Source organism: Echinococcus granulosus (assembly GCF_000524195.1).
Source record: "Echinococcus granulosus chromosome Unknown EG_S00095, whole genome shotgun sequence".
Taxonomy (NCBI): domain Eukaryota; kingdom Metazoa; phylum Platyhelminthes; class Cestoda; order Cyclophyllidea; family Taeniidae; genus Echinococcus; species Echinococcus granulosus.
This window is the reverse complement of record NW_020170475.1, coordinates 49690-67245: the sequence shown is the minus strand read 5'-3', so window position 1 is coordinate 67245 and position 17556 is coordinate 49690. Positions and strand designations below refer to the sequence as shown.

Sequence of the window (17556 nt, the reverse complement as noted above, 5' to 3'; positions counted from 1 at the left end):
ATCATTCCAATAAAATGCACCCAAAAATAAAGCAAATCAAGCATGTACGCTAGCATTTCATTATGCATGCCTCACGGATTTGTGGAAGAGTTAAGAAAACTAACAAAACTGTGCAAAATCATCTCGATTGAAAGTCTTAAATGTGGTGCAACTTCTAATTTAGCTTTCATTCACCCATCGGATCACGCTGATCATTTGCGCCCTCGCAAGGCAAGTAGAGCAAGAACAGGAGGAGTCCCGACACTAATAAGCAGCCGCCGCACCAGTAGAAAGTACCATCTAGACTTCCAGTAGAGTTCTTAATGTAAGCTGAATGAGGAAATATTATCAATGGTTGGAGGAGATGTCTGTTCAAAAAACATCGTTGAAAGGCACTCCTACCTGCCACAACAGGTCCGATTACTGCAGCGATGCCCTTGATGATGCTAGAGTTACCCACTGCCATGGTGAGTCTGGAGAGGCCCAGAAAGCGGACGAAAAGTAGAGGTTGCAGAGGACAAGGAACCGCTTTAAAATGGGAATGGGCTTTTAAAAGAGTTTATGACTGAAAATAATAAATCCATTTTTGCGACTTGATACAGAAGTGTTGAAGGCGATTAATTTGCAAAGCCAGAGTTCAATCGAAAAGAACCAAGAACTCCGGAAAAGTTATTTAGAAAAATATAGGAGAACAGAAAAACACATGAATTTGCTTTGCTTGATAAAGTGGTGGGTAATCAGTGGAAGAGGTTTTTGCAGGGGTGATTATCTTTAGAACTCCCAACCGTATCTTGCGCGAGTGTTCATTTGGGGCGGTAACGTAGCGAGACATTTAAAGTGGTTTTAATGTATTTTCAAGTAAAAGAATAAATACGTGCGAAAAATCTACCAGCACCCTACTCTGCCTAGAAATTAAGTTAAAACGATGTAATTGGAGGCGTCAACTGACCACAAAGAAAACCCAACGAGCCGGAATAGATTGCAAGCGTGATGAAGGTGTGGGGGAGGAAAGGCAAGGCAAAATGACACACTGCGCAAAGAAGGCACGACATCGCGGTGACAATGACGATGTCCACGTGGGGAAAATTTGCTAACGCACCCCTAACAAGACGACCCAGTGTGTGTAGGATGCCCAAAGTGGTAATGAGCCACATGGCACTGCTGCGAGTCAGTATAGCGTCTAGAGCAAGAGTGAAGAAGTACGCGAAAGGCACAAAGTAGGCCAGCTGACATACTACAAAGGAGGAGCAGAGGACGAGGAAGGAGAAGTTGTGGAAAAGTGTGAGGTCGAATATGCATATTAGGCGACGTCGTAGCGAGGCGGGTGTTTTCCTGACATTACTGCCCATGGAGGCAACTGTTGGTGAGACGGTGCTTAGAAGGACCGAATCATCAGCAAAAGCTGCCTGTTTTTCCAGTAACTAAAGGTGAGTGTTCACATCCATGCGGCGGTTTGCAATGCCGCGGTCCAGAGAGGGCAGAATGTGCAGACTGGATGGGAAGAGACTGTCGGGACGGTCGAGCGGCTTCACGACTACAGTCTTTGTGAAGAAAGGAACTTTCGAATGCAGGTAGCTCGGCTCCAGTCGAAAGTGACTCAGGCCATCAGGAGCGCTCTTGAGAATGTCTCCATCTCTTTGGTCATTGCTCAAAGCTTAAGTGAAAAAAACGATTATTCACACTGCACAATTTCATCAACGCGTTTCAGTTACTACTCAGTTTTTCACAAAATTAAATTGCTTTAACTGCGCTCATTTTTAGCACTTATCCAAATCCGCATACAGTATCACATTTGAAAGTGTTTAAATTTCAAGCACGCCACTCGTCATTAGGACTTGCAGTGTAATACATTAATTGTTTGCTCAATTCTCGGTTTTGGTAACGGTCTACTTAAGAGCTCCAGACGGCTTGGCCTTAAGTCATGCAAGCAGCCCCGGTTCCTTCTGTAAGTCGACAAAACATATTTTGCCTAAGCATTATGTCTTCTTTTGTCTTCAAGGAAGTCTTGAGGCGCTACATTGGCGTCAGGAGAAGGTGAACCCCTATCCTGTTTTCTACTGTCGGGTGATGGACCTTAGCACGGCAGATGTACATACTTCGCATATGATAAAGTCTATGACGACCCCTGGCAGAAGGTGTAAAGACGATGTCCAGCTTTGGCAACTAATTCAATCACTCTTTCCGTGGAAGCACTATTAAAACTATAAGCGGCACTAGTCATGAACCACTTGGAAAAGTTAGTTACGGATCTGTCTACCGTTTCTCTATGAAGCTACTAATTACTCTAAAATTAGCTACCTCCTCCACTTCTCTACTAGCTGGATAGGATCCGGATAGGCTTGGCTGGGAATCTGTTGAGTGAGAAAAAGTAACAAGGAATAATAGAAGCGGAATCCTACCCCCGCAGAACTATGCTAAATCCCGTCTTCCCTTACATGGCTGTGCCTTTATACCAGTGTACCTACAACAAGACGTGGAAATGTGTAACGACCGGTACATTCCCCGTTTCTGAATTTTGCTCCCACTTAGGAAAAAAACTCCATATCAGTAGTATTGATAAGAGGGATCAGTGACGTTGAGGTCAAGTATTTCCCCTGTTGTGTGAGAATTCGATGACTGGTATGGTTGGCTTGGTTTGGCCAGGTTTGGTTAATTGTTTAACTCCCGGTTTTGGTAACTTGTCACCCAGGGCAAGCCTGTACCTCCAATCCCATTTGAAAGTCAACAATACATTCTCAGTCCAAATATTACTATGTATTTTTTCGTCTTCAGATGAGTCTTGGGGGCTGCATTGAAGGAATTGGACCAATTCTACTTAATTTTATTGCGAAATAAGTCCTCTACATTCTCCGATAAGGTCTGCATTATGTTCCTCTAGAATTTCTTCAAAAATGCCTTTCTGCGTTATGTGTTTAATTGCATTATTTCAAAATCTTAGAGATTGTCTGGTCGAAGATGACGAATACCCACCGGAATTGTTCAGCATCAGCGATAGTCATCAGCTTTTATCGCAGCAGGAAAAACCATTTAGCTTATCTGGAGCACTTCAACTGTTTGAATGTCTTTTCCAGTCATAATTATATTCACCTTTACACCCCCCAGTTCAGCTAATTTGAAGAAATTCTTCCTAGGATCAATTTAAGCAAAGAATAAAAAAATATTTCGAATTATAATTTCGGTTGAGATTTAGGACCATGAGATCTGGCTAGAGTAGTTCATTTTTGTGGATTTCGATTAAGACACGTTGGGCTAGCGCTTTGAGGACGTTTAGAAAAATTTTAAAAACTATCGTTTGCTTACATGAATAAGTTTATCATCGTTAATCTACTTTTTTTAAGGGGTTAAGTTTCAATATCTCGTCACTGTTAACATTAATGGCACTCACTCGAAAAATTGGGTAACCCAAATAAGTTCAGAAATTATTTTGGAGCTAATAATGGCAGTTAGAGGAACTTTGACGACATTCATGTGTCAATGCAACAGACCACATGATCGAAGTTTTTCAGCCAAAATCCGTCTCGCAGCATCCACCTCCTGGGCCACGATTCTGTCCCACAATCCACTGTGCTTGGTGTGCTGACTCCCATCTAACTGACTTCCTGGAATGGTCGGCACTGAGGCAAAAATCTCTGCCAATTGCTCTTGCAGCGGATGCGATGAGTTTTTTGGTTGTGACTGTAAAAACAAATAAAAATAACTCCAACAAAAAGGCACAAGAAAGAAGAGCTTAATCAGTGTAGACCTACCGTGAACCCCAGAACTTCCGACCCTCTGATAGTTTCCAAGCCAGATCTGAAGGTTTTGCCAATATGGTTAATGGGATAGGTGGGCATATTCTCCATATCCAGAATCTCATTCAGGGTGGCCGCCTCGATTTCTAGTGGTCGGATAATCAAGCCATTCACGAAGGTGGTGCCGGTCAAAATGAAAGAGTCGACTAGAACGGCGTGTCTCCAACCGATTGGCGTGTCGAAACGGGTCATTAGAGAGTTTAGCGCCAGTGGAACCACGATGTAGCCCACCCCAGTGCCCGCAGACGCAATGCCGGAGGCTACTCCTCGGTAGCGCTCAAAGTAATATGTCACTGCAACCACTGCGCAAATGAACGTCGAACCGAGACCCAGGCCTGAATGAGTAAAAGTAGCTTGAGAAAGGCGAGTGAGAATAATATGAACTCAGTTAGCGTCACGTAAATTAAAACACGATTTGGCTGTTAATCGGGCTGTCCGTGGTTCTGTTTCCATGGTGGTGAACGCGGGTTTATGCTAATGTCCCCCCATTCGGCTGCTCCGTATTGATAGTCAGGCTAATTCCAGGTTCACATGCCTTACAACGCTTTTAGTGATTGCCTTCATTGAAGATTTTTAGGCGACAAGATATCCCTAAACGAAATTCAAAGTGACTTTTAACTGTCGGATGTAAAATTGAAATATATTTTTATTTTGACAAAAGGGTTGACTGAAGGGGAACCAGTATTTAATAGATTTTAAGTAAGAAAATCGCTTAATTTCTACCTTTAAACATGGATATTGATAATTATCTGTTGTAGGAGGATATGTGCTTCTGAAAATGCTGCATGAATCCAATTTTTGCAATATTGCACGATAGATCATCTACGCCAATTGCAGTACACAGTTTGATGGAAGCGGTTCCGATAAGTTTACCCATTTTTAATGCTTGCAAAAGGTCGGGAAACTTTTGGAGTAACTGAATCCACAAATCCTAATTTTCTATGGATTTATAATGCTCATATTATCTGTTTACCTTTTCATTCTGGTTACGCAGATACTCAAAGCTCCGCTTTTGTACTTCTGCTGGGTGATGTTGCCCTTAGCCTTAACCCTTCCGTGCCTTAGCAATACATATTTCGCCCTAATATTAAGTCTTATTTTTTCCTTCAGAGAAGTCTCGGAGCACTTCAATGGTAGCAGTGTGGAACGAACCTGATCTTAATAGACAACTACCCAGATTTCTATTGCTAAAGTGTTAAACCTTGGTGTGCCATAAAATCTGTGACGACTCCTAAAAGAAGGGTTCGAAGTGACGTCTACCTTCACCAACTGTCCCAATCCCGTGGTCTGCAGGTAATCTATTGACATTTGAAGCGACACCATCCGTGAACTTCATGAAAAATTTCGTTACGGGGCAGTCTACGGTACTTGCATGAAGATATCGGTCCAGTCAACACGGGATACCTCCTCCACCTCTCTACTAACTGATTAGAACCCAGCCAGATAGATGGGCATGGCTGGGCAGCACTGAAGTAAGGATAAAGTGGGAAACAGGAATAGATGCGAAACCCTACCCCACGGAACTATTTTAAATCCCGTCATACATTAAATGCCTCCTTTTGGGCCAGTGCTCTCACGAATTCCGATGGACATACGAAATGGCCAGAACATTCCCCTTTCCGCAAACATTGTTCCCAAATGGAATGAAACTCCAGATTCTGTAGAATTGCAGTCAAACGTCTTTTTGGCTGAACGCAGATTCGATGACTGAGGCGGTTAGTTCTTGGACGTTTTTTTCATACAGTACCGACTCTGTCGTGATGGCCGATGTAGGAGGTTAACCAAGGGGAGCACCAGGGACGACGCTCAAAAGAGAAGAGAGGAGATACATGGTACTTTGCCCGTTTGCTAAACTCTTTATTTTGGTTTTAAGGCTCCGCGATTGTGCTTCTGTTGAGCGTCACAGCCTCCGAGCCCGGCTAGTGATCTTCGGGCCTTCTCTACTTCGGTAATGCATAATTTGCCCAAACTATTGTGTCTTCTTTCGTCCCCAGGTAAGTCTCGGTATGCTAAATTTTTCACGTAAAAATCTCCTGTTAACTAATTTTGTAGTTATTTAGTATGCTTTAACTAGGTTTTTAAACCAAAGCTAAATGTAATCGCATTTTGAAACATCTTCGGCTTTTCAAAAATAGCTGGGAAATGTACTCAGTGGGCAAGTCTAATTATTCGGCTTATTTGGACATACACAGGGCCAGTGCGACAATTATTGAATAGGAAGTTGAACGCAAAAATCTTATCACCTTACGCGTAAAACGGCGAAATCAACTCCAATAAGGACTGGAAATGCATCATGTCTAATACAGTACTTACTGCATCTATAATTTATATGTGAACTCTCGTAACAGTTAATTTACTAACGCTGGAGTTGTCTACAACCCCAGAGAACTCTCCCTTTTTCGTGCCTGATTCCCAAGCACTCTAGAGGGTCTTGAAACTCGTGCTGATTTGCCAATGCCATGCACAAAATGATTTAAATGTGCTAAAACTAAGGCCAATCGAAATAGCATAAATACGAGAGACGGGGATTACCACGTGTGTCCAGCGCCCCATCAACAGGTGCCTGCGCACGTACCGCACTCCCAGATTACTAGCACCGATCATCATTGAAGACATCCGTAACTGATGTCCTTATCTCTACAGGATTTGTTCCTATACGTCTACGTAGCATTGACTACCCGTTAAAATATTCCTGCGAGTCCCCTTTCCTACACCAGCATTGGCGCAATTAAGGCTTCTAGTTAAAAGACCCCACCCATTCTGACGCACGAGATGATGGCTTCGATACACAAACCAGGACCGGTTTTGTGGTCTGCAGTATTTACGCATTCAATTTTCTAAATTCGCATTTTCCTTCTCTATTTTAATGTGATTCCATTCTTCAGTTATTTGAATGATTCTCAAACAAACCTCCCCACAGTCCCGAAGGGCATAAAATATTTGCAAATTTTTCGCTTGACGAACCCTCGGAAGGTTTACTAAAACAAAATCCTGCTTTTACGAAATAATTTGGACTAGCTACGTAGCCGTCATCCCATCAATAAGGAAATGAAATAATAACAATGCCACTACAAAAGAAATAACTCGTTTGACCTTGACCAGGAGAAGACGAGGAATGGCATAGTACCTTAACACGTATTTTGATTTGCAGGAATAAGATAAAAAATTTCTCGAAAGGCTGGCAAAATTATTCAGTTGTGGAAAAATGACGGCAGAATTCGATTCTCGAATACAACTTTGATAACTTGGTGGGTGTAATACTTTGACTGTTTAAAATTTCGTTTTTCGCGGCCTGACCTCTGGACCATGCCGGTAGTCCTTCCGCCCTTCTGTAAGTCGAGATACATTTTCTTTCATGGTCGTAAGCCTTTTTTCGTCTTTGGATAAGTCTCGAAGTACTACAGTGCATATATACATTTGAAATATCGGACGTTTTACCCTAAGTAGCGAAAAATGAAGTGCTGATACCTTTCTGTTTTCCTTCTATGCACGAAAGTTTTCTGCCTCAAGTATCCGAGTAAGCAATTAACAGTAAAATTTGGCACTCGTTGGTTTCGCTGTCACAAAATCGGAAGGCCGTAAGGTACGGATCACGAGATGTCTAAACTACGTTTGCTAATGCCAGGAAAATGGTCATCAAATCTTAGTAGTCTATGTGAGGATACCTAAAGATTTTGTAAGAGGTGAAGGCGATGACTAAACAACTCAACTTATTCTCATAAGTTGTGCCAAAAATAAAACCGATCTACCGCTCAGTTGGTTAGTCGATAAGTTAACTTAAGACACGGTCTCTTCTCAATTGAAATGTATTGCCTTTTGACCTATCCGATAATGTTCGTGAAACTCTCCATTGGGTACATAATCATGTGTTCTTAAGTTTTAGAAAGGTTCTTCTGAAAACAAATCAGGAGTTTTCCTATGAATGGTCAAATGGGATCATTGTCGGAGTATATGAAGGTCTGGACAGTTCCTAAATGGAGTAAAATGCCAACAATCCATTTGCTTCTCAACATACCAGACAGCACTCTGTAGAAAAAAGACCATGCCAGAAATGTCCGTGAAGAAACTTGCCACCATCATTGAAAATCCGGCGAGCAGACCTCCCACGCAGGCGACCCATTGAGACCCCAGCAGATTCACCAACAAACTTGCACATCCCACTGAAATTAGCAAAAAATATCTTAATTTGTGAAAAGGGTACACGGAACAATTAATGTAGGAATAATGTTCTGATCTCACAAAGCCTACTCATTTTAGTTTGCTGTTACGATCATTATGCCGACCTTAATAGTTAAGTCTTACCTACAATTTTTCCCAATAAAATACCAGTGTAAGAAATGGTAATAATGTGAGTGAAGTGGGTAAATTTCGTAAGAAAAATGCATTACTTCTGCAATACCTTAATTGCTTGTTTAACTCATGGTTTTGTTAGCGGGCCAAATAGGGACTCCCCCATTGCACCTTTGCTGGTGGCTTGGCCTGCGGGCCATGCCTATATCCCTAATCCCCTACTGTACGTCGACAATGCACACTCTGCCGAGAATTGTCTTCTTTAGTCTTAAGGGGAGTATCGGGCTGCTACAGTTTCTATGGTCAACATTACTATATGTTAGTGACTGCTTGCCAGATCATTTTGAAGCACCCTGAAGTCACCGTAAACTTGTTTTCTACAAAATGAATGATTATGTATACAACTTTAGGCATCATATAATTTGGGTCTCACCAGCCGAACGGTAAATTTAGCTTCAAAATCGCTTAAGAACAACAAATTACATCTATTTCCAACCTATTAAGACTTCAATGTCAGATAAAAAACTAAACAAAATTAACGCATGATGAACAACAAAAGCAGAATATGGCCAATGGTTAGATACTATATGTCCTTTAAAGTAAGACACTGATTATTAAGCACTATGATGTAGTTGCTAATCACCCATAACCCTCGAAGCTTCTGTTTTCTCTCATATGACAATCGAAAATTGGACTTCCAACCAAGTCTTTGATTTAGGCTGAAAAAAATATTTATTAGCTGTACTCTTCACTGAAATTGCTCATAACAGATCTTCAAATAAGATCACTTTTGAGTTAGCGGTTGCTGTGCCATCGGAAAGTTGCATTGCGAAACACGGTCCCATTCTTGCAGACACTTCAATATCGTAGTCTGCTTATGTGTAAGCTTTCAATTTCCATGACAACAACCAGTAATTGTAAATTTCGCCAAAATCTCGATATTTTGCCCATATAATAAAGTGTCCCTAAAGCCCATTGGAATAAGTTTTAAAGCAGGTTTCGGTGTAGGTAAGCTTGCAGATTATCACGGGAATAAAAAGAAATTCCTTGAAAAATTACGGTTTTAGTTCCTAGTCTCGACACAATATGAAGGGAATTATTACTGAGAGGTCCTAACATTTTCACATTGGCGTCAAATATGTGCGTTGCCCGATTATATTGCAAGTCAACAGGTCATAAGTCTGTGGCGCGTGCTCGTCAGTTTAACCTAACTGGATGTAACAATTCCTGCCACAAACAGGTCGGCTAAGCTTAATACGGAAAAGTAAATGTAGGAGGTTCCTCGTCAGAGAAGAACTACGCTTTCGGCTTCCCAGCGGCATTAAGATTGGTGGCATACTAGAGTGTTAAAATACTATTAGGCCTTATTTTTTCGGAACATTTGACAGTATGTTGTGGGCTATATCGTAGACGGATAGCGTCATTGTCAAAGTAACGACCGATTTTTATTATGGATCAATTAAAGGTTCAAGTTCTGCGTTACAATGTACCACATGGATTTTGAATTATCGGGCTAATAGGACAAGGTTATTTGCCCTTAACATACTTGCTGTGACATAGAGACAGGACTGAATCGCCCCAGGGAGGGTTAAATTCTCCTCGGTTTAGTTACCTTTCCTAAAGTAGGTGTCGTTAGAGACGCCGGCGTAGACGACGCCATAGCCGCTGACAGTCCCATCGCAGAGCAGCTGCATGCAAAATGAGGCGACAAGCACCACCCAGGACCAGCCTTTATCACGATGCTTAATCTGAAAGGACAAGGTTCTTTAATCCATCTTTTTCAAAGTCATGGAGGAGCCCAACAAAGTCGCTGGAATGAATTAAAATATAAGCTTATTTGATAATTAATTTGTTGCACCATCTTTAACCATACAAACAAACAGGTTAGGAAGGATACACCGAAGGCATTTAATTTGTAGGTCATTATCAGTAAAATCTTTAAATTTGAGCAAATAAATGCTGGATACCCTTTTAAAAGAGGTCCAGTGACCAGTTCCTGCAATAATAATTCCAGATTTTGAATTTCTGCATTTTATTCGACTGGGTGCATTGGTGTAGTGCTTTTATTATTTGTCTAACCCTTCGTTTTGGTTTTGCAAGCACTTAAGGCTCAGCCTTTGCACTTCCTCTTAGCGACGTGTCCTGAACCACGCCCATAACCCCCTGGCCCTTCTGTGCGTCGACAATGTATATTCTGTTCTCAGGAAAGACTCAGGCCGCTACATTTGAGCTCGAAGTATTTAAACCATAAAGTGTCTGGATGTTCTTGTGCAAATATTAAATGTTTATAACACGTTTTTAAGGCAGAGAATAGCGTAAATAACTAAGCCGAAAGAAATGTGAAGATATTGGAAAGATAAATTCACGTTTTAGGTTATAAAACCCATTGGGTTTTCGTTAGATTCGGATTAATGCTTAATTAATGAACAAGCAAATAAATAATGTTACAGCACGCGCTTAGAATTAAAAGGAATTGTATATTATCTTTCGATTATTTAGCACCGAAAAGACAACTCAGCGAATCGATCATACAAATAGGAACATTTGGTGTTTTAAAAACAAATAAGTTTGTATACTTAAAACAAATAGGTAAAAAAAGTAGAATGTCAAAATTTCTGCTTAATCATAACTAAAATGATGTGAGCCATCAATTTCTTTAACAGGCCTGTTTTTATAAATGTGTCTTACAATCAGCACCATTTTTAGTATTAACTGCTAGTTTCTGATGGTTTTTGCAGCCCGTTATCTAGAGAGCATGTTATTGAGGAGATGTCTAGTAAAAAACGGTTTATTATGTGCAATTTTTTACTTTTCTATGTTATTAAATGGAATATTGCCCTTAATAATAGACCGGTGGAGTTTAACATGCAACGATATGCATACTACATGGGCAGTCTTGTCTCTTAAGTCTGGTCAAAGACATTAAAAATGTAACTTGTTTTAAAAGACATTCTTCGACACTGGATGGAAAGTCAAACGTCGTCTATGCGCCGCTGAGTAGAATTCTTATTGTTGGCGATTATTTTATCACTTTTCTTATCTATGCTCCTAAAGTCCATATTTAGTCTTGTAGCTCAAATTTATCAAGTAAAATCATTCTTACTGTTAATTGATCCTATTTTTTGAAGTTTGCAAAGGGATGGATATATATGCAGTTGGTGAGACTAGGGATAATCCAACAAAAATGTGATAAGTTAAATTGAAACAGGAGTGAGTGGTGAGTTGATTAGGTGTTTGCGAATTTTCTATCCAATTGACAACCCGGAATTTTACTCTTTACGCCTGGTGCTGAATGGAAGCTGCACCGCAGATCAATCGATAAACAGGATTGCAAGTTGGTTAAGTAGTCTGCAAAGAGGGGATGGAATTTTTGGCTGGGAGCTTTTGGGTGATTCACACGGCGAACAGTATCACTTTGTGTGAGATCCCGAGTCTACAGTCAATAGGCGCTGCAGCAATGTTTTCACTAGGAGCCGTGCTTTCGTGCTCACCACAACTGCCGATGTAGTGAATTCTTTGTGCATATTAAAGTAATATTGACCAAAGTGTAGTCAAATAAATTGCTTTCAAGCCTTATTTATCATTCATGCGGCACCTACAAGGTGTGTATAGAAAGGGATTGTTTGTGAATTTCTCACAATGCGCCAGCTTAAAGTTTCCACGCCCCAAATTTTTCTCAGTTTAAGAATTGTGTGCTCCTTCCAGGTCCTAATAAACACGGCGATCTACAACGTTAGAAGGAACTGATAATGTCCTTGTAGGCGCCCGTTCAATATTTAACTACCAATTAGTAAACTAGCTCATTACGTGATTCGAAAGTGTGGTTGTTGCTTTCAGTATGATATTTTTTTCCAAGTGCGCAATTCATGTTTGAAATTCAGTTTAAAAGTGTTGGTAAAGGTTAGATTTCATCTTTTTAAAGCCCTTAATTCACTGTCTTTATTTTGAATTCCCAACAAACTCATCAATTTCTTTTGACTTCCACCAAACTGTTCCTTCTAAGCCCGACACACAAAATACTGCAACTGCAGATAATGAAAGGAAACGGTGGCTTGAGGAAGCTCCTGGAATGAATATTTTAATAAAACAGAAGTCCAATTTGACCAAAAGTGCTTGGTTTTGCTCGGTTTTGCCATACATAAATATGCATACTAAAAAATACCTCTGCTTATGGGTGACTTTCTCTGAGCACATTTGCCCCCTACATAAGCAGCACCTTCCTTTTCAATTTACAAATTTTCAGCACCTGGAGCACACCTTTGACAGACTTCTCATCTGGTGTTTTATAGGAGTTATGGCAGGTTTTTAGGTGAGTCACAATCACAATCCATTTTTATAGTGTGGGATTATACTGCTTCTGGAAAGCTACCACAAACATTATGAATGTATGCATCAGGTGTCACGGCGCAGTTCAGGGTTAGACGCTTGCTATAAAATTTGGAAATAAGTTAAAGGGAATTGCAACCAACCGCCAGAGCACTTTCTTGAGACTAAGCCGCAAAAGTAATGTGGTAGAAAGATGAAGGATTAATTTTCTATTTAAAAGAATGAAAAGTCTAGTAATTCTACTTAGAATTAGCAGTTAAAGACCACTACGGTGTGGGTAAACAATTTCCTCTTTTGATTCATTACTACTTCGGAAGGGTGCCGACCAATTTTCCACAAAGTAGATTTTGTTTCAGCAGCGACTTAGCTGGCCCCAAAATTCAGACGCACCAAGGCTTCAAAAGAAATGTAATAAAATGTTTTGCAATCGTCTCTAGCACACAAACACCATCAATCGAAGGTTGTGTGCGCGCGTGCACCAGCACCCCGATTCCGATTGGCCAATTCGAGATGTGCTCACGACGCCATGCACCTTTAAAAGCGTCGTTTGTGGATTCCTTCCTCGGTGTCGCGCGTTCCTCTCTAACTTCACTGTCTGAATATGTCTCTCTTCGGAAGAAAGTTGTCAAAGCAGGACTCTACCACTGCCAAGGAAAATAGAAGTAGGTTGATAACCTCTGCATACCATCCCTCTATTTTGCCAAACAACTTTTCGCTTTTATAGAATCAAGTGCCATGGATGACCCCGAATGGAAGTCCATTCTTGAGATCAATTCCGAAGTACTCAAAGTTTGGCGTCTTCCGGTAAGTTCGGACAGCAAATGAATAATATTTGACTTTAATATTTTACGAAATCGGGGGAATTCCGTCCAATATTTATCGCATACTTATGGTAGTGGCTTTGGGGAATTCAATTTAGAAATAGTTTTCTGCTATATTTGTTCCATACCTGCGCCCTAAAGTAAGTCATATTTTCCTTTCCGCATCTCCCTGTAATGTCAATTAACATAGATGCGTCAAATTAAAAGGGTAGTTTTCGCTTTTCAAAACTAGATTCCAAGATAATGGTAATTTATAGGCGAAAGCGTGCTCTAAACTGGGTTTTTTGTAAATTGAAACCGTAAACTATCTGCGCTCTAATGAAACACAAATATTTGTAGAATTTTCCCCAATTTAATATAAGGATTGAATTAGACATATCAACGCTATAATGGCTTAATTAGAACCAACAAGAACACGGTCTTCTCTAATTTACTATTTGAAATCCCTAACTTACATAGACTATATTTTTAAAAGATTTAACAATGCATAGGTAAAAAAAACGGCATTCTTCCTGATAGAATTTAAAAAGATATCTCGAAGCTGTGTAATTTTTGCAGGATAAAGGACCCGCAATCCCACTGCCAGAGGAGCAAGTGGGTTTTTTCATGAATGACGAAAAGTATGCCATCTTGAAGACCTCCAACCACAACAGAAAGCTCGTCTATGATCTGCACTTCTGGATAGGTCTCACTGCCGCTCAAGTGAGTTGGAATTCTACACCATTTGACCGGTTTCTCATTTGCAAAGTGATACACCCTTATACGACCTTTCCCTCTCCCCTAGAAAATGTCTTCAGAACCACCAGAAAAGGTGGCTCAGGTGATGGCTCTGTTGAACGACAATCTGGTTATTCATCGAGAAGTCGGCGAGTTCGAGTCACCGCGGTTCAAGTCTTACTTTAAGGAATTCGGGTAAGCCACTGAGTACGCACTCTGTGTGCATCGAGATTAGAGGTGCTCTATTTGGCGCGACATTTGAGCACGTAGCAAATATCAAAGCTGGCTGAAGCACCACCTCACATTCGCACACCTGCACACACACACTCATACACATACAAAGAGAAAACAATGTCTGCTCCATCTGTTCGTGCGCTTGCCAAGGGATGAGCGCACAGCTGCACGGTGAATTGTAGCCTTTTGCTTTCGCATGTGCGTGCGAGAAATGGGCAGACGCGGCCATGAGCACGTCACTGACTCCGACCGACTGCCCTTCTTTATAGCAATCACACCATTTCGCAATTGCTAGTATGTAAAAGAAAAACTGTAAAAATTGAAATTACGTAGACCTAATGAGCTTAAATAAAATTACCCAGGAATTTTGCAATTTCATACCTACGCATGGTCTACTCTATTTCATTAGCATTAACCTCAAGCACAAAGTGCACAACTTGGAGGCATAATTATTCGTATCCACATAAATATGCCTATAAAATTGTGACAGTCTTTTTACGATTTGCCAAGTTGTGCAAAAAATTTGGGTTTTAATTAAGCCAATTATTTTAAGAGATCACTAAAACCTTATAATGTAAATCCCTTTAAACTGGTCTTCACAAGTGCTGTTACGTGTAATGGTACATTTCATAGGTGGAAAGATATTATTAATTTAATAAAATGTTACAACAAAGAATATACAGAAAGGCATTCTAGCTGCTTGGTGCCAAAGGGGATTTATCAATATAAGCATTAATATTATTAATTCTTTTATTTAAAACACTTTAGGAAGTGCAAGAAGAACTCTGACAAGTCATTTAATTGTTTGTGCTTCCCAACCTCAACACCACTTCTTATAATAGCTCTCTTCAAAAAAAGGGTGCTTATCCAACTTTACTCACTTATAAAAATTAACACTGTAAAGAAAGCATTGTGGATCATCAAAACATTATTGTCAAGAAATTTATAATTACCTAGAATATGACTACGAAGCCAGTAGCATATTCAGGAGAAATTCATATATCTACCGCAATGCGGTGAGAATTGAATTTTATACTTGTCCTCTCCTCATCGCTTCCACCTTTCATGTGTCAAAATTGCAGACATTCGAACAGATTCTCTCTAGCATTAATAATTAAGTGATACTAGATTTATAATTGGAGTTTATTTACAGCGATGCTGAGGAAATACTTATGTAATTGCATATTTGTAAAATGACTATATTTTTTGTAACGATATCGAAAGGACTTCTATCGTCCATAGTTATCCCCTCAAATTTTGCAAAGTACATGCGTAAACCTCAAGTTGTCAGTAGTCTTCAACTGCGCCCATAATATTTGCATGCAAATAAGGGCAAGTTCTGGATGAGGGTGAGGCATAAAAGCTTTTTTGCAGTGTTCTCTCGGGCAACGTGGAATCCCTCTTTGACCCTGAAAACCCTCAAAAATATCAAAAACGCTTGCTTCGTTTTGCGCTTACCCGCAATAAGACGCGCATAGAGGTGACTGAAGTGCCCATTTCACGTCACTCTCTCAACTCCAATGACGTCTTCATCTTTGACGAGGGCACCAGAATGACCCAGTGGAATGGTGCCCGCTGCGACAACGAAGAGCGACTCGCTGTAGGTTTCACGCACCTTTTCCTCCGCATTATATTATTGAAAGATCCCCTTAGTTCTTTTATGCTTTTTATCACCCCCTTCAAGGCAAGAAAGTACATCGAGAAGTCGCTGAAGCTGCGCAAGACTAAGTGCACATCGGAATTCGTTGATGAGGAGGATCTCCTGGACAATGTCAGTTCTAACTGGCTTTCTGATTCTGTACTGAAAGTATTTATAATTACTGCTGTCTTCTTTGCATTACTGACAGAATGAACTTTATGCCAAACTGGGTAATGCAGCAGTGCCTCCACGCCCTATGCGATTGCTTAAGAGCAAATTCAAGAAGTCGATGTACAGGTAAATTTAACTGGAATGCTTCTCCATCTTCGTCTAAGCATTTGCAACCCGGCGTTGCTAACCAGCCCACTGCGTGTATGGAGGAGCATGCAACTCAACGACTAATTTACTGTTCAATTACCCTGGAGGGTGCAGTAGTATAAACTCATTTAGACAACTGTAGCTCAATTCTGAAAACATCGTCCTTTACCACCTGTAAATTAGCTATTTACCTAGTAGGATTCGTTCATTTACATATGTTAATATTTAAACTAAAATGCAGGTTTATAAATATATTGAACTTTTCCGAAAAATGTGTCACAGTTGAACCACTTTCCCCTCTTCATGGGTAGTAATTTGACATCGCTAGCAGATTTAATGAAGTATGTAAGTTAAATCCTTTTTTAGTAAAACTTTTGAATTACACCTGGGCATATTTTACGAGACCTAGCAGGTCACTATCGTAAATAAACTTTCTTTGCGTTTAACTAGACTCTCAGACGACTCGAAAAAACTCACTTTGAGTCTCGTGTACACCAACAAGGTTTACCGTAGCGGCATCAACCCTAACGATGTGAGCTTTGTGGATACTCTCCATGAACTCTTCATCTACATCGGTCCCGGCGCCAACGAAAATGAAAGGAACAGTGTGTGGACTCAGGCTGATGTGAGTCCCAGAAGCCTCGTCTCCTTCGAATTACTACAGGATTTTATGCGTACCTGATTTAGGCAGAATTTTGTTTCAGAAAATTAAGAGAAGAATTCCTAAGCCTCCTTTCCTTCACTTTGCAGAAATTCCTAAAGGATTCTAACATGCCGTACAAGTCAATCGCCGTCTTCAGTGCCGGGTGTTACTGCGATGGCTTTGAGGAGATCTGGGATGATGCTCAACATTAGACGATGGTAAATTGCTCATGCTGCGGAATTTCCTTGCAGTGTTTAGTCTCTTTCAATAAAATCGCTTAGTGCTCTTCCGATTCCTTTTTCATTTTCTTGTCGTAAAAGGAGAGAAAATGGGATTTTCGATTTTAGTGACTGTTGATTTATCAACTGCGCTTTTAGTCAAGAATGCAGCTCGATTCCGGTTTTTGAAAAATTGGTGATATTAAGTGAAATTCTAATTCAGTACTATAAAACTACGGAAAACAGTTATTCAACCTCATAAAACAGGTCTGTGCTGTCTGCTGTGATATTAATCGAAATGAAAACTTTGGGATATAAAAAGCCCCAAAGGCTCCATTTTAATTGGGAGTAATTTACGTCTATAAACTAAAAACTATTTGGCGAGGTTTTTCCGGGCCTTTTGGTGAAGGAAGCGAGTGTTTGGCACCTGCCTTGCTGGCAGTGAATCAGGAGCTTACGCCGAACAAAGGCGCGTTGCACCTCAGCGACTAATTGAGTTATTCCACCCTAACGTCACTTTCTTGTTGTTCACTTCAGTTGCTCTCCTAAAGTCGAGCAATGCCAACCACCGCTTCACATC

The 17556-nt window shown here is 40.5% G+C and overlaps 2 protein-coding genes across 2 annotated transcripts; one reads left to right on the top strand and one right to left on the bottom strand. All coding sequences in view use genetic code 11, as the record gives it.

Moving 5' to 3' along the window:
* Window positions 1-166: 166 nt before the first annotated feature.
* On the bottom strand, window positions 167-9754 carry EGR_08066 (Monocarboxylate transporter 9; the record flags this gene model as incomplete). Its single annotated transcript, XM_024497315.1, has 7 exons — window positions 167-309; window positions 382-507; window positions 929-1385; window positions 1419-1633; window positions 3465-3654; window positions 3726-4105; window positions 9673-9754. The coding sequence occupies 7 exons, from the start codon at window positions 9752-9754 to the stop codon at window positions 167-169; spliced, it is 1593 nt and encodes a 530-aa protein (XP_024348253.1).
* A 3233-nt stretch (window positions 9755-12987) lies between these two features.
* Window positions 12988-16970, top strand: EGR_08065 (Severin; the record flags this gene model as incomplete). The annotated part of the gene is made up of 9 exons (XM_024497314.1): window positions 12988-13048; window positions 13111-13190; window positions 13766-13909; window positions 13992-14119; window positions 15533-15758; window positions 15843-15929; window positions 16006-16094; window positions 16566-16740; window positions 16866-16970. 9 exons carry the CDS (start codon window positions 12988-12990, stop codon window positions 16968-16970), a joined length of 1095 nt encoding a protein of 364 aa, XP_024348252.1.
* Between the last annotated feature and the right edge of the window lie 586 nt (window positions 16971-17556).